The sequence below is a fragment of the Rousettus aegyptiacus genome, unplaced genomic scaffold (genome assembly GCF_014176215.1).
Source record: "Rousettus aegyptiacus isolate mRouAeg1 unplaced genomic scaffold, mRouAeg1.p scaffold_m13_p_3, whole genome shotgun sequence".
Classification (NCBI taxonomy): domain Eukaryota; kingdom Metazoa; phylum Chordata; class Mammalia; order Chiroptera; family Pteropodidae; genus Rousettus; species Rousettus aegyptiacus.
Window position 1 is genome coordinate 126024346 of NW_023416306.1, and position 25136 is coordinate 126049481.

Consider the following 25136-nt stretch of genomic DNA (forward strand, 5'->3'; position numbering starts at 1 on the left):
GGAGATCCAACCTACTTTATATTTAAACAAACTGTTTTTCAAGAATGAATTACAATCAAAGTCTTCTGAATATGAAAAGACTCAAAGAATGCTGTTCCAGGCTCTTCTTGGGGAAATTACTAGAGGATGAACTTCAGCCAAACAAGAGATAACCAAAGAAACCATTACAAAAAGACTGGTGATGAATACCGAATATATTTACTGTGATAAAGGATTAAGACAAATGTAGAAATAAGGTTACAAAAATTGAATGCAAATGATACAGGCCCTGACAATGGAAAAATGATATATCCAACAAATAAAAATTGGGAGGGGGTTAAAAAGACAATGAATATGAGGTCAGAGGGTTCAGAGTGCCACAAATATGCTAGCAGCACTTCAAGGAATATCATTTAGAGCTACGAAATAAAGTAGTATAGGTATGAGCATTGTTAACAGTACAGAGGTAACACTCAGAAAAATAATATTGAGTAAAATCAAGTAGGAGAGGAGAAGGTAAGGATGAATGGGTCAAAAATAGAAAATTTAATGCTACTTTAAACAATTTTAATAGTAGAGAATGGCCAAAGGAATAGACTACTGGAATTACATTAACATTAAAATTATGATAAACGAGAGAACAAAAATATGATTTCCCTAAAAATCCAAATTATATAACATATAAAGCAACCACACAGCAAAAGATATTCTTTAAAAATAGGACAACAAAAAACTGTGACAGAACCAAGACCATATACACCAATCAAATTGAAAAATATAAATAAATTTAACTCAACTACTAAAACCAGAGTTTTTCATACAGGCTCACAAAGGAAAAGACAAATCTGCTGAAAGCAAGAGGGATATTTAAAACAAGTGATCCAGAAGGGTTAAAAATAAAAGGACAAACAAAGAATATATCAGGCAAATAGAAACCATAAGAAAACAAGGGTTGTGAACCTAAAAGGCATTAAACATTAAGACAAAATAGGACATTTTATAAAAATACTAAAGGATACATTCAAATAAAGTTATAAGAGATTCGTCCATAACGTAAATAGAAAAATAAAAACATTTGTATTTATCTGTATATGCAGAAAGAAAATTGGGGAGGATACAAAATAAACTAATGACTTTCTTTGAGAGTCATACTGGTAACCAGGAACATTAGAGACAGGAGTAAGATTTTTCTCTTGTATGTCTTTGTAAACTCTTTTATTTTAAATCATATGACTTTATAATGTACTCAAATAATTAAAAATAAAGATAACCAAAGAATTTAGCCCTTTCTTTTTTTCTCTCCATCCAAAACATAAAACATAAAAAGCATCAAAACAGTACAGAGATAGGAAAATTAAAAGCACTTGTACAGGTTGATTTTCCCCTAAGAAAGAAGCACAAAGTACAGTTATAAGGGACAACATTTTGGGAACAGGAAGTAATGACAGACCAAATACAGTTTTTAACCTGAACAGAATGTATTTAAAATTCTAAAACAGTTCCTTTTTTTTCCTACTTTTTTTGGTAAAATGTTAAATTTCAATAAAAATTTGTCATTGTCTGAAATAGTAAGAACTCTTCCTTAGTTATTTCTCTGCCATTGCACTCTTCTTCCTTCTTTTCTTCATATAATCCACACTACTTTATGTCTTCTCTTTCCCCTACTTCCTGCCATTTATACTGGGCATGGAAGGAGAATACAGGTTATCTATATAGACACAGCAGAATACTGTAAAATCTAGTAAAATATTCTAAGTGAAGTATTAGCTAAACTCCGTATTTCATTTGTGCTTTGAAAATTTCTTAAAATATAATTTCAAGAGCTTCCTATACCAATAAAAAGCTTGAAATATTTTATAACAATTACACAAACTACATTCTGGATTGAGTTAAAACAATTTTTTCATATAAAGTATTCCACCATTTGGAGTGTTTGAGTGTTGAAAATTAAATATACAACTCAGATTTTCATTGTGTATTGTGACATGTACATGTTAGAATGGACACAAAAATAAGGTAACTGAAGAAATTGTTAACTTATATGAAATACTAAACACATAATAAAATGCCTGTTTCCTAAGAAGTTTGAAGTATGGCACAATCTAGTAAATCAAATATTCTAATAAATTATTTGCATTTAAAATTAGAAGAAGCATATATTCTAATGTATAAAAGCTTCATTTTTTAAACTTGATGATTCAGAAGAAATTTTAAAATTTTATATGAAGATAAATCATTTTGAATATTAATTTTAACCTGTTATTTGAAAATAATTCGAGAAGCATTTGAGATCTTGATCCCTGACATATATCTTCAGTTTGGTGCAAATAAACTCATAAAAACTCTAGGAAAAAAAGAAAAAGAAAAAGAAATACCAATATGATATTTTTTATCTATATATATGAACACTGAACAAACCATTATTTACTATAAATCAATCAATAATTTCAGGGATTGGCAAACCTTTTTAAAATTAAATTTTGAAAGTTTTACCTTCATGTGATTTTTCAAAGGGTCCATAAGATTGAAATGAATATTGCACTTTGGACAAGCTCTTGGAAAAGGTGTTCCATTTTTAGATTGATTTGATGAGGAAGTTATACCTAAAATAAATTCAAAACATATCATTCAAAAGTCATCACTTTTTAACCTTAAATAACTAATAATAGTTTTAAGTTTACTATAATTTCTAAAATGCATGTATAAAAACATAATTTCTTTTTCATATGCTACATTTCATATTTACCTTTTGATGACACTGCCTGGGGAGATGTCACTGAAAGAGATTTAACTGAAGGAAATATAGCTGAGGAATTTGTTCCAGAAACACCTTCGCTGGGCTTAGGTTTTTTTGGATTAATACTGTTTACTTCAGAAGAAGGACGTTTTGACAAAAACAAACTTTCATTCACACCTACAATAACGTAAATAGTGGAAAAAGTATTTATTTTTAAGCACTAAAATGTCACTTATAACTAAATAAAATACTTGGGAGCTAAATTAAAGGTAACATAATTGAACTATATCATAAAGATGACAACAAATAATGATAAAAATTGATGTTATTAAGTTAGGAAATGAAGAAAAACTGTACAAACATCTATTATGAACTATAAATATTCAAATTTTTCATAAAATAATCTTTCTACACAAGAAAATGTTAAATATGGTTACGAATAAATATATAAACAGCTACTATGAAAGAAGCTAGACCAAAATATCCCAAGCCAAAAAATATTAAAGCATACAGAATACACCAAACTAAGTTCCTACCAATGAATTACCTTCAGAAGATTAAGTGCATTAGAGTTTGTTATAAAAAAAAAAAGTATTCTAAAAATGCAGAGAAACCCTTTAGGAGCTTTTTATTTAACAACTTAAAATGTTTAATGGAAAGCTAGTTCTTTTTCTTACCTAACAAAGAGGTGGTCTACTCATGGATTTAGGTTATATTATCCATTTATTCTTATGTACAAATTGAAAACAACTACTCTTGAATAATACCTCCTTCATCGACACGAAAAGGCTCATAATAGAAGGAACTGGTACAAGTTTTGAAATTATGTTCCCAGATATTCATGGGCTCCTTTTACAGAATATGTTGGACATGTCTGACAGAGAAATTGTCCTTTCACAGATTAATTATTAGACTGTTGCATAAAATTTTGTTTGTAAAGGGATTTCATTCTTAAAAAGAGTTTTTAGTCTGAAAACCATTACCTTAGAGCTAAAAGGATTTTAGTCTTATTCAGAGCATTAGCAAGAGAAATGGGGATATTTAGGCTATAATCAGGCCAAGCAAAAATCCTTTTTGAAAATAACGTGCAACTGTACTTGGTAATAAGAATTCTAAACCTGCACACTATGTTTTAATATTCCCAACTATACATTAAAAATAGAATTGATAAAGTAAATGTATTAAAAATATTCCAGGCTTTTAAGTTACACAGGATTAAGTTGAAATCCAGGCTCTATCACTGACTAGCTATGTACTTAACTTCTCTAAGCCTCAGTTTCCTGTTTTGTAAAACGAGAGTTATTATACCTGGTTTTACAGACCTGTTTTAAGATCAAGATAGTGTATTTAAAGTATGCAACACAATGTCTGACACACAGAAAGCATTCAATAATAAATGACAGCTATTATCATTACTAAAAAATATTTTATATCTTAATTTACTTTAGGGGAAAATAAATTATTCTAATATATTAACCAGTCAGCTTTTTAATAAGGGGAAACATGCCAGAAAAATAAGAACATTACACTAGTTGGCTCCTCTGTTTCATCCTTTGACATAACATAAAAACAATTTTTTCTCCATCTTCAAAGCATATGATTACAATGGCTATACTATGGTACTTGGGAAGACTTTGCGTAATCACAATAGCATTCTTGTGTGATGCTCTGATTGCTTGAAAAACCAATGAGTGCTGGTATTGTGGATTAAGTATCTTATTATATAACATAACAAGATGGACAGTAGAAATAAATTGCCTTAGTGAAAGAATTTTTAAACATAAGAAATAAAATCACTCTGCATTTAAGAGTTTTAAATTCTGACCATTTATCTCTGTTGTGTTTGGTTTGTTTTAACACTGAACAGTTCTATCTCTGCCAATAAAAATCCTATTCTTACTCAACATCAAGCTCAAATCTAATCTCCAAACATCCAAGATGACTTGACAGTGGTCAATTAAGCATGGTACTGAATATATAGCACATATTATCATTCACAACAACTGTTTGTTAAATTTATAATGCATTTTCACGTTTTATCTTATATGGACCGCAAAATGCCCTGATTAAAGTAGAACAAGAATTAAAATTTGATCTCCAAATGGCTGATTCCAGATCTGAAGAATTAATGTTTTCAATAGGAAAAAAAAATATATATCCTTTTTAATAATATGAGAAAACTGAAATGTAAAAACTTGCTAAAGACTACAAAAATCTTAAGGGTAACAGTTAAAATCTGCATCTTCTAAATCATCCTACTTACCGCACAGGCTGAAGACTCTCTCTCTCTCTCTCTGCAGTAGAAAACTTAAGAGACAGAGTAGGAGTCACTGCCCCTTACTCCAAGAAGTTTCAAGAATTTTGACTTTTTCTATGAATAAAGTCCATGAGTTTTGTAAAACCAGATTTGTGACAACTACATTTTCTCCTTGTTTCTTTTGGGTCTTACCTATTTTAAAAACTAGATTTTTACAAATGTATAAGTGACACCAAAATAAGTGAATTTCAACTAAATATTATTGAAATTAACAAACATTTTAGGCATGATATTATTATTAAAAAACTGGGAGTGAGTTTGGTAAATTCTCCACACTGATTTGTTAGAAAATAATCTAAAAATTCTCAAACGTCTTGTGTATCTCTATTGAGTCAAATATTTGTAATATATCAAAATTGCTAATATACAAAACATAACTGCCTTGATTACAGAAATTCTCAATTAGGTAAAATTCTTTCATAGCACATTAATTTATTTTAGGTTAATGAAGAACTCAGTTATAATATACAAAGAACTTAAACTCTTCTTTAATAGGGAAATTTCATTACTCCTTTAATAAGCATTTTCTGAGTACTGACACTGAGTATATTGCAGCTAGTTTAGAATAGCACTCTATAATCATATTTAACTATTATATGTAACTCATATGAAATAGAAAGGCACTAACCTAATTAAGAAACCAACTACAATCATACTTTTTCACGCTAGTCAACACAGAAACTAATTAATATTTCTTTTATCAGAGCATTTAGAGTAAGTATCAGAAGACTTTTGCTAACTTACAGAAATTATTTCCCAATTTTTTGGCCCAAGTGTAGTGCCAAGTGAGAACAATCTCAAAGTTAGGCAGCCTCCTTAATCAACAGGAGGAAATAAAATATTATATTATTAATAATATTGTATCATATTATTAATAAGATTTTATTTAAAATTACCCAAGAAAGGCATTTAAGATTAGCACCATTCCATCTTATAATATACAAAAACAATATGAAGGTATGGACTTCAAAACATCCATATGTATATTCATCAATTACTTTTTCTAATTTTTTTAAAAAGCAGTAAAACCAACCTGCTATAGAAAGCGTTGGCCCCCCTTGGTAATGTGATAATCCTGTATCCTGGGTCAAGTCAAACAGTAACTCTGAAGAATTACTAGATGCAACTTGTGATGAGTTCATTATATAACCCTGTTAAAATATTCCAAAGAAAAAATATTACATTTATCTGTTATAATTATTTTGTTTTATAAACTTTTATAAAATTTAAGTGTATAAAATAAAGAAAACCTTTGATGACTCAATTACTAATTTTATAAAACACAAGGGTAATTATTACTATGTGCCAAGTGATCATCTATTAGACCTGAAAGCAAATTTAAGAGTTGGCTTATTCCAGGCTAGCTAATTAAAATGAGGGCCAAGGGCTAGTCTGATTTTTTTCAAGACAAAAGACACATTAAAACCATTTTAAATCAACAAGATCGATATACTTTAGAGGGCAACTAAAAATTCAGTATTCCCATCAGAGCAAATAGAACTAACCAAAATTATGGGTAAATGCAAGCAAAAAAAAAAAAAGGAAAACATACTGATATAACTACAAATTTAAAAGCTTCTATACCTCTGTAAAGACAAAATTATCAAGGCATAAACTGAGAATAAATTTGCAGTATTATGCATCAAGGTTAGGGATGACTATATCACACCATATGATTTTCAGAATTATCTTTACTGGAAAAATTTATAAGCCAAGGGTCTGGGAGTCAAGAATGAGCCCCCTACTCTTTCCATTATCCCAGAGAAAGCCATGCTAAGCCAGGCAATCTCCCACTTCATAGGGCAAATATGAAAGCTGCTTGGGTGAACAAATAAAAACGCCAGGCAGACAGGGGTTAGATAGGAAGCTGTTATAGGAATGATCCAGGCCAGCTGGAGGCCTTAGGGGTCAAGGAAGTTTCAGCCCTTTCATAGGGTCATCCTACCTAGCAGAAAGATTGCAAGAAGAAACAAGCATGAGATGAATCAAAATGTGGTCAGGTATAACGTAGTATAATTTATGTTAGCATATACATATGTTTAGTGTAAGTATGAAAAGTATGAGCAATATAATTTAGTGGTATATACTCATACTATCAAATATACTGACAAAAACATAAAATACATTCCAATGCTATTTATAAAAGACCATCAACGTGGAGAGTAAGCTTTCAGAGTGACTTCAGGATCATTCTATTTATCTTAATATATAAAAGCACAAGTTTTAAGATTAACCATGTTTAACAATCAAAAGGAGAAAAATTCACTTAAGAGAAAAATGGGCAAAGGGCATAAAGTGAGATATTTCAAAAGCAAAATACATGAATACGTACAAAAAACTTTCCAACTTGCTAAAGAAATGCGAATAAAGACAATTTTTATACTACTGAATTGGCATTGTTTTGAAGATAAGATCTGAAACAAAGTAACTGGCCACTCCTCTTAATAGAATCAAGGTCATGAAAGACAAAGAATGAGTAGCTAGAAAAATATGAGACTATGAAGATGTAACTAACTGCAAGGTGTGATCCTGAATAAGATGCTGGGAATGAAAAATTACATTAATAGAAAAACTGGTAAAATTCAAATAAGGTCTGCACTTTAGTTAATGTTAAGTACCTGATTTTCATAAGATCTTAACATTAGGGGAAACTGGGTTGGGAGTATATGGAACGCTCTTGATTTTTCCTGTAAGTCTAAAATTAGTTTTAAAAGTTAACATTTAAAAATTAAAAAGTAATGATAACATTCACTATTGGAAAAGTAAAAGTTATCCTGTGGTACAACTTTCCTGCATGAAAATTTTGGCAGTAGCTATTAAAGGCTTTATATCCTTTGGTTCAACTATTCCACTTTAAAAGTTTATAGTTAGAAAATGAAAATATATAAAGGAGATTATATTTATATAATTATATAAAGGAGAAAATATATAAAGGAGAATTATTTTTAATAGCAAAAATAATTAAAATCTCTATGTCCAACAATGGAAGAATTGTTAAATAAATGATAGACTATCATGTAACCACTGTCATTTTTTTTTTCTTTTTTGGAATAACCCAAATACATGTTCCCAGTAGAATATGCAGTGAAAAAAGAGGAATACATATCTGTACATAGAATATGGTTCAGATTTGATACTCTATACTGCCTGCAAAGAAAAAAATCAAAATATGTACTCTTCTCTTTCTATCCTTTTCTCCCAAAATGCATATTATTTTAAAATAGAAACAAAAGATTTTGTTTTGTGCTTATAAACTGAAGTGTATATAAAAAAGGGATAATTAACTTTTAAGAATTTTGGTTGGCTACTATTCTATTAACATGGGTTTAAGAAACTATGAAAACGAATAGGTGAAGAGAGTCAAAGGTACAAAATTCCATTTATAAATAAGTCATGGGGATGTCATGTACAGCATGGTGACTATAGTTAACAGTACTGTATTGCATATTTGCATTGCTAAGAGAAACCTTAAAATTTCTCATCAAAAGAAAAAAAACTGTACATAAGGTAACAAATGTTAACTATACTTATTGTGGAGATCATTTTGCAACATATACAGATTTCAAATCACTATATTGTACACCTGAAACTCATATAATATTGTATATCAATTATGTTTCAATAAAAAATCAATTAGATAGATGAGCCTTCTTTACCACACCCCACACAAATTGCAGATTTATGACTAAATGATTGCTATTGTTTAAAAAAAGAAAAAATAATAAGTTATGGAAACAGGTTTTGAAGTAACCCAAATCACTCCTATTATTTGAGGCTACCAGAAAGATACCTGCATTTGAGCCTTAATGTGTAGTATTAAAAATCAGTAATGCCATATGACTTAATTGTAACCAAGCACAATCTTACTTCGAGATATTTTCTCTAAATATGTGCACTTCAAAAAATGAAAAATATTCACTTGCATTTGCCAAAATAATACTTTAACAGAAATATAAACGTAATACTGATAAATACTTCTCTAGGAAACAACTCTGGTTAATTAAGCACCACAATTTCAGAGAACAGGTACATGTTATCCAACAATAACTGGTTAAAATAATTCTGCAATAGGAAATGTTAATGTCTTCTAAGACAGTCCAGAAATGTATCAAACACAATAGTAAGGGTAGAATAGGTGCTAGACTGGGATTCAGAAGACCTGCACATTTAATTAACTAGTACTTGGGCAAGTCATTCTGAGCTTCAAGTTATTAACCTTTCAAACTTAAATATACTTGCACTTCATGGTACATGTACGTATTAAATCAAATAGTTATCACAACAGTACTACCAAAGACCAATTATACTCCATTTTATAGAAAGGTAAACTAAGATTAGGTGTGGTTATGTAAAGTTCCCAGTACAGCCCCACTTTTTATTGATGGAGCTATAATTAGAAACTAGGTCTGTTTGATTACAAAGCCTATACCATACTGACTTTAAAAGTGATAATATATTCCTGCTACCTGACAGAGAACTGAAAGAGATGTTGAAGTATAGAGATATTTCATGAAAAAACACACATACACAAAAAAACATGACATAAAATGAAAACAACAATAATTTATTAAAAGCAGTGGCTTCCAAAATTCAGAGTAAATTCCCTTAAATAGAATTCTCAATTCATTCCGGAATACACCTCTGTCATTCTTAACTTTGGCTTCACATTAGAATAACTCTGAGTTTTATTTAATGCATCATTTCTGGACACACCAGAATGGTAAAATCTCACCTTCTGAAAACTCCCCAAGATTGGGAACCACCAATTGAGGTACTTTGATTTAAAAATTGTGCCCATAAAAATAAAACGTTCTAATTTAGAAACTCTAACTTATATAACACCAAAGATACCACTGCTCGCTTTATTTTTTTCTGAGTTCAATGTTGGAAAAACTTTGTTCTGTCCAACTGAATGAAGTATAAGTTTCTTTTTCTGGTTTTCTATCCTCCAAATGCCATACAGAAAATCATTGCTTTAATTTTGATTCCAACTAATAGAAAAGAATCTTTGTATTTTAGGTAGCTTTCCATCTTTTGAAACATTATGACATAGCCTGTGGAACTCCAGAATCCAAGACTGAGAGTCAGTGGTCTGGGTAAAATCTTTAGTTTTAGAAATGAAGAAAATGAGGCTCAGAGAGGTTTTGACAATAGTTAAGAACAAAGCAAAATCAGCACTCAAGTCTCTCGCTTCAATAGAAGTTTTTTAAACTACAAGTCCAGGGCTCAAATCAGTATTAATCATTATTTCAGAATGCTGAAACCACAGAAAAGGATCTGGGATTTGTTGGGGGATGTGTTTACCCAAAGATATTCTTATTTTTAATGATCTATTACATCTTCAAAATATAAGTGGGAGTTGAGTATATTTAGCCATAGATTTAAAAGGCTGTAGCCTTTTCATTTTTATATAAGTTAAAATTATCTTCTATGAAAGATACCACCTCAAAATATCATTTTTTTGTGCTAACAGGTAGATTACCTGATAGTAATATGAAATATAAGAAAAAATGGATTATTCATACTAAAAATATTTGGATTCAATTCTGGTATTAAAGTTAATTATTTGTAAGAAAATTTACAGATGCTTTGGTAGTCATTTCCTTTACTGTCAAAAATACAGTTTAAAGAAAATTTATTATTTCTCTAAGGCCAATTTCAAATAGCTTATGATAAGAATGAAAAAATAACCAGAGTTAATTAGATTCCAACCAATAGCAAAGAATTTTTACATTTTGGGTAACTTTTGTTGTACTTTAACTCCTTGGTTTCAGGATCCCTTTACATTAAAAATTACTGAGGACCCAAAAGAGTTTTTATTTAGGTGGGTTCTACCTACTGATATTTACCACATTAGAAATTAAAACAGAGAAATTTTTTTAAATGTTTATTGATTTAATTTTAAAGAACAATGATAAACCCACTACAAATTAACAATAAATAACATTTTTATGAAAAATGACTATGCTGCAAACACAAAAAATTATCGAAAAAAGTGGCACTGTTTCACGTTTCCCCAAATCTCTTTAATGTCTAGCTTAACCAAAAACTGCTGTAGTCTCATATCTGGTTCTGCTTTCAATCTTTTAGGACATGTTATTTTGGTTGAAAATATAAAGAAAATCTGGCTTTGTAAAGATATATATTTGAAAAAGGGAGTATTTTAATAGCAATTTAGGATATCTGTAGATATACTTCTTTGATACTACACCAAAATTCAACAGTTGGTATTTTCTTAAAGGTTTGTTTCAATGTGGAATCTTATTCTTTATCACTGAACTTTTTGTACTTTGTTACATAGAAATCTATTGGTCTATCTTATACTTTGATGGACTTTTTATGCGTGATTTTGTAGCATTATGCATTGGTTCTTTGAAAAATGTTGATTTCTTTGAATTATGCACATCTTCCAAATGGTGACAGAGTTCACTACACAATAACAAAAAATCATATTTATTAACACCACCACCAATGACAAAAGTCTTTAAGTGCTGAGAAGTTATCAAGATCACGGTGGCAGATCCAAATTTTACAAAACTCTAATTTTATCAAAAAGCTAATTTTATCAATCACAAGAAATACTCTCTGTTGTTTTCCTTTAAGTGATAGCTGCCCTTTGTTCAATTTTGAGGAAATGTTTGCCAAATAACCAAGATTAAATCTGATAACCCTCAAGGAATTGAATGCTGCCAATAACCATGAGAACTGGGAATCAGATACTTCCCCAATTGAGTTTCAGATGAGACTGCAACCTCAGAGCCCACACTTTGAATGAAGTCTTGTGAGATCTTGAAGCAGAGGATCCAGCTAAACCATAACCTGACTCCTAATCCACTAAAAATGTGAGATAAGAAATATGTGTGATAACACTGATATGCAGAAATAAGTAATACACCATGATCTGTCAGTCATTCTTTCAAGTAAAAAATGGTCTTCTATTTTTTTAAAAGTAGGTAGTTCAACTCACAATTCAATCATACAAATGTTTTTCCTCAAGATGACCATACTTCAGACACAGAAGTGCTTTATGAATATTACCCATTTTATCACACAAAATGTTTTTTAAAGACATATTCAAGAGTAGAGTTAAAAATATTAATAACATTTTAATCATCAAAGAAATTGAGTAAGACTGTAATATTATTTATTTTGAGTGCATGGTGGTGACTAATACAAGAACTACTAGTACAGCTTGGTACCACTGTCTTGATTCATAGTAAGGCACCAGCAGTTTACCCACCATCGGTTTTGCACCATCAGTGCAAATGTTAACATGGTGCAAAAGGTAAATAGTGTCTCTGTATTTATATGACAATAGTGATGACTCTCGAACCCCAAACCCATGGAAGAGTCTCAGGGGAACCCCAGGGGGCAGAAAACTGCATTTTAAAAACTGGCACACTAAGGCAATACTTTCATTTTTTTTAAAGTATATACATTTATACACAACATATATGTATGTATGTGTGCAAATATTATGAACTATAGGTGAGTCTAGATTAAAATCCCAAATTTATTATTAGCTGTGTGACCCTGAGTGAATTATTTAACATCTGTGAGCCTCAGTTTCCTCAGCTATAAAACAGGAATAATAATAGTGCCTACTTCACAGGATCTTTTAAGAATTGAATTAGATTAATTTATGTACAGCATTTAGCACAAAGCCTAACACATATTGAGTTCAATAAATATTAACTATTACAAGTAACTATTACTTTTTGTTAAGAACTTTTTATACTAAACTACAAAGGTATGTTTCCAATAAAAAGGTATGATAGCCTCTCAACAATTTTCCCAATTAAGATGTAAGAACACTTGGCCCAGTTTACAACATTAAATAGTTTGACATTATGCAATATTCATCACTGACTAATTTTATTCATGTTTTGATGGCACAGATTTTAATACTGTACCTATTTAATTTAAGCATATTACCTGATTTAAGAACAGGCTGGGTAGTTAATTCCTGCAGTTACTACTTTGGGAACTGGTTGAGCTATGATAAAGACAGTGACATTTTCTGACACTGATTATGCTTCTATTTGATGACTACCCATGATAGTCCAGAATTTTAACTGGGTATTGTTGATATTGATAAATAATATCCAATGTATCCCTGAGCTGACTGTGTAGTTTCAGAAACACTTACAGGTTTAGACAAAGGCTGAACAATAACAGAACTATCTGAAGATCTAGATTCAGGATGAAAATTTACTGGCGAGGCAGCCACTGGATTTGATGTTGAGTTCGTGTAGTGTTGACTTGTAGGCTTGAACGCAGCAGTAATACCTGTATTTCAAAATTACACAATATATTGAATATATTTCTATATAATCAATGACATCAAAATACTTCACTTTAAAATTAAAATAGTAAAATTATACTGTACCTCGACTGAGTGCACCATTCTTTATTCCCCTCGAATATGAGCTGGGGTTTACTCTATTCAAAATATCTATAAAAAATATTTATTTTAAAATTCATCATTTGAATGAAATATATATATTAACAGAAATCATGAACTGAAAATAATTAGATTCCAGGAAGGAGTATATGTTATCACTGATTTACAAATACAGTTAAATTTAAACATATATATCTTTATTAATGACACAAGATTATCAGTCTTAATTGTCTCACAGAATTAGAACCTTTTTAATTATCAAAATCCAAAAGCCAGAAGTAAAAGATCAATAAATCAGACTAAATACAAGTCAAACCCTCTGCATGGCAAAGAAATAGTTCAGATCATTAGTAAAAATTTTCCAAAAATACATTCAAATACGACCTACAATTTAAGTACATAACTTTCTTTGAAGATGACAGGGCTGTATAAACTCAGGTTCCTATTACTCAAATTCAAATCCTTGTCCAAACTCCATATCCCACTCGCATCCCTAAAAGCCTTGAGATGTCCTTATGAAGGATCTCACTGGATTATCTACACCATTACTCTCTGGAGTTCTGAAAAGGAAACTATCAGAGACTGCAGACTAAAATGAACTTACAGTATTCCAGAATATCTTATAACTTAAGGGGTTTCAAATCTACTTCTATACCAGAAGTCAATCTGAGCATAATAAGACTTTCAGGACAGTTTCAAATTCCTAATTCTTGTATGCATGTGAACTCTGTGACTTCCAGTTTACTCAATAATCAAACTGAAATTTGGAAGAGTAGGCATTTGCCTAAAATTGGTTAGAAAAAGGTAAAAACACAAACACACACCAAACATCATTGAAATTTCCTTCTCTTCCCTCATAGTAGAAAATAACAAAATCCCAAAAAATAATTCTATAAAGAGCCACACAAAAAGTAGGGTTGTATTCTGGTAAAAGCAATGCAGTACTCTATACTTAAACACTACAGATGTCTTGTAGAAAAAAAACCTGCTCCAATTACTTAAAACCATTTTCATTCAGAAATTCAAGATTAAGTATTTACCTAAACCATTAAAGAACTATTGCTAAAGTACTTTTTGGTGGTTGTTATTTTACAAAGCACAAGATTTTACTCTCCTTCTGGCAGTTCTATATAAATACTCAACCCATAATCCTTATATTAAAATATTTTATAACAATAAAATCATTTAAATTCTGCATCTTAACAGTTCAAAAAATAAAATGTACTGGGGTCAATCTCCTTTTTGACAGAATTATTTTAAAACTAATATACACTCTTCTAGCTGAACACTATTAAATCATCTGTAATCAGTATAAATTCAATTTGAATCCTAACTGTCATGTTTTCAATAAGAGAATTTCAATAACAATTTTGTAATATGGTAATATTCCAGTATAAAATAATCACAATGACTAAAACCATAATTAAAGGAATATATAATTATGTTCCACTATCATCAACAAGCATCATTCAATTTATAATCAAAGTGGCACTCCATCTGAAACCTCCATGAGAGATTATCGACCTGTCACAGGAAATGGTATTGAGAATTAAATTGGTTAAGTTACCCTCCTTCTAATAAAGCTAAATAAAAGTGTCATTATACATTTAGGGGTAATGGAAGAAAGAACCAGCTTTCAGAAAATTTTAAAGTAGTTTCTTAACCACACTTTTAAGCACTGCCTTGGTAAGAAAACCTAAAATTTGTACATTATCCCTTTGTGTTTCCCTATATTTTTGAGTAGACTTTTTAACAAATGTCATTGATCTTTGCTTTGACATTATAACAATGTCAAACCCAATTACTCTAACTGAAATCTAATAATCTGCAAAGGTATTGAGGTGTTCTGCTAGAAAGCCATGAAGATTTAAGTTTATACTAACTGCTATGTCATCCAAGTACAGTGGCTGTTGACAGTAACCTTCTCTTCCATGAATATAAATGGGAGTTGCTGAAAAATGAGTAGTCAGAAGCCCTTGTTGGCATACGAGCCAGTGATTGTGCAATCATTCATTGCCTATACATTTTGTAGCTATGTACGGATAAACAGGTTAGCTGACTCCATTAAAATTATGATTTCCAGTATCAAAAGATCTCACTGGCTAATCTTAGTCCATATCTTCTTCTCAGATCTGATATTTCAACCTCTTACCTCCTTCCTCAAGTCCTCGATCACATTCCAACCCTTTTTCTGAAATTTTTACTTATCTCCCACGCAATCTTTCATCCCCAACTCCTTACAGAAGAACAAAGACATAAGTACCTATAAGACACTTCATAATTTTTTCCATTGGAAACAGTATCTTATAAAACTTGGCTTCCCTGAAAGCAAATGCTTACTTGAAATTGCTGGTTTTGAACTTGATATCTCTCCAACAAAGATTGGCTCATCATCATCATCATCCTCAACCTCTTTCACTTTCTTCTGCCATGGTTCCAATTCTTCTTCTTCACATTCCATAAAGAGTTCTGCCATTTTTGAATTATCTAATTTTCAAAAGGAAAGCAAACCTTATTTTCAAAAATATATTTTTGTAACACATAGTATGATATTTAAGATTTACTTTAATAACCCCAATTGCAATTTGTAACCTGATATCTGTAGTTAGTACATGGTAGCAACAGTGAGAAACTCAGAGCTCATTCTCTAAGATAGAGATGACAGATAACTAGATAGACAGAGAGACGGAAAAACAGATATAAATAGATAATGGTTGACTGAGTTCATTACAATGGATAGAAAATTTGGGAACAATCAAAGTGAGTTTCAGTCATATGCCTGGAATAGGATTATACCTACAAAAAAGACTGCACCTAATCATTATCTGAAAAAAAGTATGAACAAATGAGAGATAAACTAAAAATAAGAGAAAATTGGTGGGAGATGTACTACAAAAAGTGAACCAAATTCAGTAAATGCCAGGCACAGAGCAAAGCAGGGATGAGGTGCTAGACTAAAATAAGGGAACAAAATGAGACTTATTCCATTCACGGCAAATTAGATATCTCTTACCTGAAGATACGGACTAAAGAACATACAGTAAATATCACCACCCTAGATGTTCTGACCAAAGACAGAGCTAACAGGAAGCATTTTTCTGCTTTGCTTTTAAATATGGATGGACAACCAATAAGTACCAGAAATTTTAGGATAACTTCCTGTCTTTCAGACCAAAATCAATAAAACATAAAAAGAATCCTAAGGAAAAGAGGTGATACAGAGAGTAGGAAAAAAAAGAACAGAAAATACAATTAGCATCTTTAGAGCTATTGTAAGAGAAGAAAAAAATGTTACTAAAATACCCAGAAAACAAAAAAAAACATAGGATTAAAAATATGATAGCAAAAAATTTTTCAATTCAGGTCTTAAAAAATTGAAAATGTCCCTAGAGCTGGAACTGAGAGAAAAAAACAGGGAACCATGCATACACACACTAAATAGATACAAGGTTAGAAAAGTAATTTCAAAGATACAATGCTCACCTAATAAAATTAACAGAAAGAGAACAGAGAAAAAGTAGGGGTAAGGAATCAAAGAAATAATGCAAGAAAACTTCCTAGATCAGAAGACACAATCCTCTGTGTTGAAAGGCCCCACTAAATACCCAGATCAATGATGAAGAAAATTTATATCAAGATACAACATCATGAAATTTCAGAACAAAAGAGTAAAGAGAATATTCTCAGATCTGCAAAGGTGGGGGGCATAAACAGGTCACACATAAAATATCAAGAATAAGAACAGTAGCTAGAGGACAGTAGAATAATACTTTAAAAATTCTTACCAAAATTATTTTTCAGTCTAGAATTCTACAACCAACGTTTTTGTCAGGTATGACAGTAAAGACTAGCAACATCACACAAGATAGCCAATGCAGCCTTTCTCAGGAAGCTAGTACAGACAGAATCCAGCAAAACATGAGTCTTAATCAAAAAGAGGAAGACACAGATGTAGGAAATATGGCATTCAACACAAAGTCCCAGGACAAGAGAAGTTCAATAGGCTGAGAACCACTAGTCCAAGATAGATCAAGAGAACTGTACTTCAGAAGGAATGTCTCTGAGAGACCAAAGACAAAAATTGATTAAAATGTAAACTTTACAATTACCTACTTGCCAAGTTTTACTGTGTAAAATAATTGAGAAACTAATGAAGGGTATGGGAAGACTTGACTACAAATTTTTAAAAACTTAGCAAATGAAAGTATTAATTATTGGATAAACCAAAAGAAAGGGGGAAAAAAAGAAAGATCTGCATCCCCCATATGCTAGTCTCTATAAAACAGCATATTAATAACATTACTATACTCATCAGTGAACATTATTTATTATGGTCATAATGAAAACATCAAATATGGATTTAATCAAAAACTGAGATATATTAGGAATAAGTGGAAGGGGTATCTGTAAGAAAGCAAAAATCATCAACATTAGAAATGGTTAAAACATTATGCTACAGATGGCACACATACATATGTACATAGGCATACAAGCACTCTTCAAGAAACTGTGGTTAAGCCATCTCTAGTCTTTTCAGATTGTTTGACTTTTAAAACGATGTGCACATATTTCTGTAAGCTAAGAAAAAAGAAGAAGAAGGAAGAGGAAGGGAAGGAAGACAATACTGAGGGCCTAAACTAAAGAAATAGCAACAAATGGATACAAGTGGTACTAAACTAGATAAATGAAATAAGACATAAAGACTATGGTGCTTTGGGGATGGCTACAAAGGAAATACTTTGTCAAATTAGGTGTCAATCTTCTACAAATTTTTTTTTAATTTTTCCCTTCTATAAAACTATATAACAAATCATTTCTTGATCTAACATTATTTAAATGTTTAGTAGTCCACCTACTGAAAAACTGTCGTTATTTTCCCAAATGTCATGACATAATGAACTGATTGGTTTCTTTTCTAAACTATACTGCTTAACTTATTATATATGAGCTCTTTAAGTCAGATGTTTAAAAATATTATCATATGTCCAAGGCCAAACTGAGAATCTTGAGAGTATTCTTCCCTTTATACTACAGATAGGCAGGAGGCACACGGTATATAATAATCTATGGAGTAGGAAACTAAATAAGCAAAGTCAGGCAATACTTAATTTTTAACAGAATTAGAGAAATTCATTGTACATCTGTCCCTCAATTTATGTCAATCATCTGCTACACGTGTTTTTATGTGGAAGAAAACTGTGTAAAAAGAGTCTACCAGTATGAAAAAGATACCAAAGAAATAGGCCAATTTAAGTCATAAAAATATTTATTTCACATATTTTCACCAAAAAATGCTACCGAAAATTTAGAATAACCAAAATAAATTTTATTTGCTGTCAGTGTCTGTGCTGTAATCTAAAGCAATCAATCTTCTCTTTTTAATTGGCACATAGTCACTATCTTCATCACTAGAAATATCTGGAAGTACATACTCACATGGCTATATGCAATACTTTATGTGGCATCAATTCCAGGTATTCAATTTTCTTGAAAAATCTTTTTTTTACAAGTATATGTCCCCTTTAAAATTGTTATAAGTAAAATCGGGTCATGCATAATATTGGTTACTTGTGTTTACTTACACTTACTTAAGTTATGTTATCTTTTTAAGTGTTAGTGATGTAATCACAAAGCAATATGCATGTTACTAGTATCTTTATTTGAATTATGTTGCAACTGGTGTGTTGTGTCAATCTTACAGCTATCAATTAGTACGTTAACATTTTGTTAAATTAGTTTCAACTGTTACTGACCGCAGCACAACAATTAACTTTCAAATGCTGCAGTGATAATTGTGTATTAATATAATTTCTTTGTATGTTGCTGAGTTAAGCTATTGTTTTTTAGAAAGAGTAATCGCCAATAATGGAAATGAAAAAAAAAAAAAAAGAACAGTGTAAAATGAGACCATGTAAATGGAAACCGGGCACAAAAAAAAATCCACATAAACAGAGGGGGGGGTGGGCAGAGAAGAGTATTTACCACGTACATAAAAAAAAAATGCTGCATAAATCAAAGGATTGGGTGTATACTGATTTAAAAAGGTATCATTTATTTCCAGTTGGTATATGTTACGGGCTCAAATGTATTTTTCTAAAATTCATATGCTGAAGTTTTCAATGCCAGTAGCTCACTATGTTTGGAGAAAGGGACTTTAAAGAGGTAATTAAGTTAAAAAGAGGTTACGACAGTGAGCATTAATCCAACATGAATGGTGTCTTTAAAAGGAGATCAGGACACAGATATATGCATGGAGGTAAGACCAACTGAAGACATCAGAAGCAGATGGCCATCTGTATGAAGAGAAGCCTGGAACAGATCCTTCCCTCACGGCCCTCAACAGGAACCAACCCTACCAAGACCTTGATCTTCTAGCCTCCAGAATTGTAAGAAAATAAATTCCTGTTGTTTAAGCTATCCAGTCTTTGGTACTTTGTTATGGCAGCCCTAGTGAGCTGATGCAGAAGACGAAGGTCTTCCTCATTCTTTTAAAAGGGCACTGCCATTATCAATACAGTAGTCCCCTTTTATCCACAGAGGATACGTTCCAAGACCCCTAGTGGATACCAAACCCTATGTATACTTTGTTTTTTCCTATACATACATACATACCTATGATGAAGCTTAATTTATAAATTAGGCACAGTAAGAAATTAACAATAACTAATAATAAAATAGAACAATTATAATAATACATTACAGTAAAAGTTATGTGAATGTGATCTTTCTCAAAATATCATATGGTACTATACTCACCCTTCTTATGATGATGTGAGTTAATACAATGCCTACATGATGAGATGAAGTGAGATGAATGACAGGCACTGTGACATAATGTTAGGCTACTAAAAGGGGACTTGAACACAAGCACTGAGACACCTCAAAAGTTGTCTGACTACTGAGACAGCTACTTAAGTGACTTGACTAAAGGACAGGTTATATTATGCAGCATGGATACACTAGACAAAAGGATGATTCTCATACAGGGCAGGATGGAGCTAGACAGCAAGATTTCATCACGTTACTCAAAAAGGTACACAATTTAAAAATAATGAATTATTTCTGGAATTTTCTATTTAATATTTTCAGACCATGGTTGACTACAGGTAACTGAAACCATAGAAAGTCAAACCTTGGATAAGGAGGGCCTACTGTATATCCAGTATATATATCGTTGGGAAAAAATTTTAAAGATATATAATAGCTTTATGATTTTTTTAGAAATAACTTTTTTGTCTATGCATAGAAGAAACGTATGTGATTATGTATACCAAACTGATAATTAATAGTAGTTTTCACTGGGAGTAGGGAGAAAACATTTCATTTCTACTTTACTTATCTCTTAATTTGTTTTTATGTAAGCATGTTACTTTAACAATTTGAAGTGTTTTTATCTTTAACGCATTTCCCATTTAGGAAAAAAAAGTACAGCTCTCTGCCAATGTTAATTTAATTTTACTTAAACAGTTTTGAGGCCGAAGCAAATTGAACCGGTTTTTCATGTGAAGATAAAATATAAAAACTGTTCTTGGAGTTATTTCTAAACAAAACTTGTCTCTAAACCTAATGTAACAAATGTATACATAAATCAGATTCATCAAATGACTCTTTGGCTAACAACTGTTCGAGAATTATGTTAACATCATACGCAGGAATGCTACGTTTTCTAGGACTTGACATTTTCAGCGATCAAGAATGATTACATTTTGTAAATGGAAACACCGCTACTAAAATCAGAATGATATAAATAGAATAATGTCATTTGTTTCCAAAGACTATGGACATACTAGAGTGATGCAAAAGTAATAATAAAGTCAAGGTATTATGTGGCAGACTTTAAAGGTAAGGCCAGCAAGCACTTAACCCATGAGTTATCTCAGGGTAAATGCTGTAGCCACAAGTGCAGCCAACGAGTATTCTTGGGCAAATGGGAAATGGGTTCAGAAAATGTACCTAGCTCTCCTCTTTTCTCGTGAAGCAAAGTTATCATTACATAAAGCCAGGTATACTAGTATTAGTCCTGGCAGCAACACTTACTTTTTGGCTGAAAAGGATGGCATCCATCAAGTTGCGGAGTTGACTTTCTGTAAATTGTACTGGTACATTATATCTATAAATTTTATGACTCACTTTATGTAATGCCAAATATTGAAAAATGAAACTTAAAGTTCAGAAATTGTTGGATCTAATTTTGATCTTCAAACTCACCTTGTGATTGAGACAATAAAGCAAGTTATATCTGTTTTCCTTCCTATAAAGATACCTAGTATTAAAGTGAATTGAATGTCTTTAAATTAAATGTATATATATTTCATCTTTTTTTCCTATAAAAGCTCAATTTTTAAGTTTGATATGTTTGACATATATATATATAATATTTTACATAACTGGTTCATTCCTAAATGAACTCAAATTCAGTAAGTAAAATGGTGATTCTAGTAAGCACTTACTACTTGAATAAGTCTAAATTATTAAATTATAAACTGTTTAAAAGCATCCTTTTGTAAAAATGACTAGTAACATCATAATGTATTAAGTAAGCTAATTTTCAAATGCTAAGTGATATTAATCTTTACTGTTACCTATTCTTCATATTTCAGATATAAATGAAATTATCTTCATAAGTAAACAATTAGAATACATTTTAATTTATATTTTTCTGATTTTTTTCAATGAACTTAAAAGGAAAAAAAAGTTAGTTGGATATATTTTGCCAGAATAATTCATTCCGAAATACTACTCATTGTCTTCTGTATGCAAGGTAATGTACTAAGTTCTAGAGAAAAATCAAAGATGAACAAGCTACAGTCCTTGCCTTCAGAAATTATAGTATATCTTTAATTCCTTGGGCTGAAAAACAAATGCTATTAGAATAAACATTATTTTAAAAAAACACATTTGAATTGCTTTAAAACAAAAATGTTTTCTGGATTCACACACACACACACAGAACTGCATAAATTTTACAAAATATACAAATTTCTGTAAAACTGTTTGTTATAAACCAAAAAAGTTCAAAAATTAGATGGCAGAAATTTAAAATATTGAGATACACAGTTAATTCAGATTCCTCTTTATCCTTAGGCTGACAAAGTTTTTCTGCTTTTCAATTTCTAAGGTATTTGGTCTGAACTGAAATAGTCCACAGAATTGAAAAAATATTATTTTAACTTCATAAGTAATTGCTACAGATGTGTCAACCACCACCACAAGAGACTCTAGAGACTCTTGTGTTTAATGAAATACACCAAGTTTTGAGGTCTAGCTATTTAGATCGCTTTAGCTCAATTATTTGCAGCTTGTTTCTAAACTAAATAATTGTACCTTGTTTCTAAACTAAAATCAATGTGTTTATATATATATATGTGTGTGTGTATATAGATAGATAGATAGACAGACAGACAGACAGACAGACAGATAGATAGATAGTCAGGTAGATAAATATGTGATAATTCTTGCTCAGCATTAAGGACCTACTACAAAGAACCACAATTTCCCAGCATATGAGACTCATTATACAATATTTTTGTTAAATGATCACATAAATGTCTTAGCAAAACTCTAAAATTAACATTCGATTTACAAATAAATGACCTGTCTATATGAACAAGCTATCTGCTGCCTGTGACTATACAGGTAACTTTAAGATAACCTACTTCAAAAGCCTTAGGACCATATTAGCTACTTACAGAACTAAATTCATAACATTTGCCAACACACTAAAAAGTTGGAAATCTTCATATGCAGCTAGAACCATTAATTTCAGCCTAGAGCTCCTTAATATTCATAAACACAAATTCTAATGTTAATTTCTTTATAAAATTTCATATTTAAATACCTGAATTTTATCACATTTTAGTTGAGGGTCTCTCATTCAATTATATATGGGTTTACTGCTTCCAAAGTAGGTTTCTATTTGTGTGACTTTTCTTATAATGCCAAAGTAGATATCACTGTTCTCAGCTTTTCGAATCATGTTACAATTAATTTCCATGATGAAATTAATAGGTGATAGATACTAAGGTAATATAAAACTAGAGTTTTAAAAATGACTCTTCTCATAGACTGTGTGTTAAGATAATGAACATTAAGTTAAAATTAATTTTTTAGTGTCTCCTTGAGATAGTTGGAAATTCTTGAATTCACAAAACCAGAGTTGGAAAATTAGATTGTTACACATAGTAAGAACCCATTTTGAATCCTTAAAGCTCGATTCACTGAGAATTGGAATTCTAAAATTAAAGACCTCCTTTTCAATATGTCACTACTGACAAAGACTAAAGAATTATTTATAAAATGAAACAGAACATAACTCAAAACTTTAATGTTAGTGGAATGATATGAATGCCTGATCTCTTGGAAAATTTGTAAGAGGAAAAAGTAACAGATCAAACTTTTCTGAAAAATATTTCAGTGACCCTGTGTCATCCAAATCATTCCAATGGAAAAACAAAAACTCTTCTAAGTATATAAGCAACATTGTTGAAGGTTTAATGTTTCTTACAGCTAGCATGTTAATCTTAAAGTAAATTTATAAGTTAGTTGAACTTTATTTTTCTGTTATACTTATTTTGAATATAAAATTATGCTATTTGAAATGATTAATGTTTCGTATTTTCCTTTTTATGTTAAGTTAATCATATTTGTTTTTGGTGTTGCTAACTTCTTGGTTAGAAGTGCAACCTCCAATTAAAACATTGTTTTTATGATGAGAAAGATTAATTTTATATAGTGGTTTATTGGATTATTCTATTGAATAACTCTAACTTTTGGAGTCTGGGAAGATGGAGAACTTACCACTTACCATATTCCTCACATTCACTTTTGTATTCTACTTATAGACAATTCATTTTTAAAAAGGATTTTTTTAGAAATTAAAATACAAGACATATGTAAAATGAAAGGTTTTTTTTTAATGAAAATCTTATAAGACACTTTATCCAAATATTAATTTTTATATGTTGGTATTTTTGAATTACATACTTGTTTCACTCTATGAGATTAGTAGTATATAATTTAACCATGTTGATAAATTGTAGGTATGTGTGTTGTGTTTATATGAGGGTTTAAAGTTATATATTATGTGTGTTTTATCTAGTTTATAAATGCTTTTTTAAAAAATGATGAAAAGGACGTGGTTCCAAAGTGCAGCGGTTAGCACGTTTGCTTTACATGCAGGTCCTAGATTCGCACCCCAGTGGAGCCATGGTCCATGGTCTACAGCCATACCACTCTGAACAAGCCCAATGTCTGATCTTGGAAGCTAAGCAGGTTCAGGCCTGGTTAGTACTTGGATGGGAGACCACCTAGGAAGACCAGGTACTGTAGGCATAAATAATAATAATAATAATAAAATAAAAATAAAAAATGTGGCAGGACTGATTTTACAGCCACATTCCAAAAGGCTTACAAAGCTACATTTCAGTAGAAACACTACTGAAATGAAGATCTTATATCATCTTATATAACAAAACAATTTCTAAATGCTCAGCTGATAGCCTATAAATTCCATTATAATGAAATTGTGATCTGCTCTTTAAAATGGGATTTAGCCAGGAGTTAAAAATGGTTAATATTTATTGAGTGATTTTTGTGTGCCAGGCACTGAGCTATGTGCTTCATGTATATTATCTCATTTATCTTCATTATGACTCTGTGATATACTATATATAGAGATAGAGAAAGGGATAGAGGAGGAA

General features: G+C 30.7%; 1 protein-coding gene and 1 pseudogene across 8 annotated transcripts in view; one reads left to right on the plus strand and one right to left on the minus strand.

Annotated features, from left to right (window-relative positions):
• ZNF280D (zinc finger protein 280D) overlaps positions 1 to 25136 on the minus strand; it is a 165225-nt gene that overhangs the window by 122868 nt on the left and 17221 nt on the right. For 7 of the 8 annotated variants that reach the window (XR_001598546.2, XR_004950104.1, XR_004950103.1 and 4 more), the window contains exons 2-7: positions 15778 to 15924; positions 13423 to 13488; positions 13183 to 13322; positions 6067 to 6184; positions 2726 to 2893; positions 2473 to 2582 (exon numbers count right to left, since the gene is read on the minus strand). Coding sequence is in view for 5 of the 8 variants with exons in the window: in XM_016158417.2 (XP_016013903.2) it covers positions 2473 to 2582; positions 2726 to 2893; positions 6067 to 6184; positions 13183 to 13322; positions 13423 to 13488; positions 15778 to 15913 (738 nt within the window). In the remaining 3 variants the exon portion in view is untranslated. The remainder of the gene's footprint in view (positions 1 to 2472; positions 2583 to 2725; positions 2894 to 6066; positions 6185 to 13182; positions 13323 to 13422; positions 13489 to 15777; positions 15925 to 25136) is intronic. The other variant, XM_036218295.1, reaches the window with a different exon arrangement.
• Positions 24653 to 24768, plus strand: LOC118600725 (annotated as a pseudogene).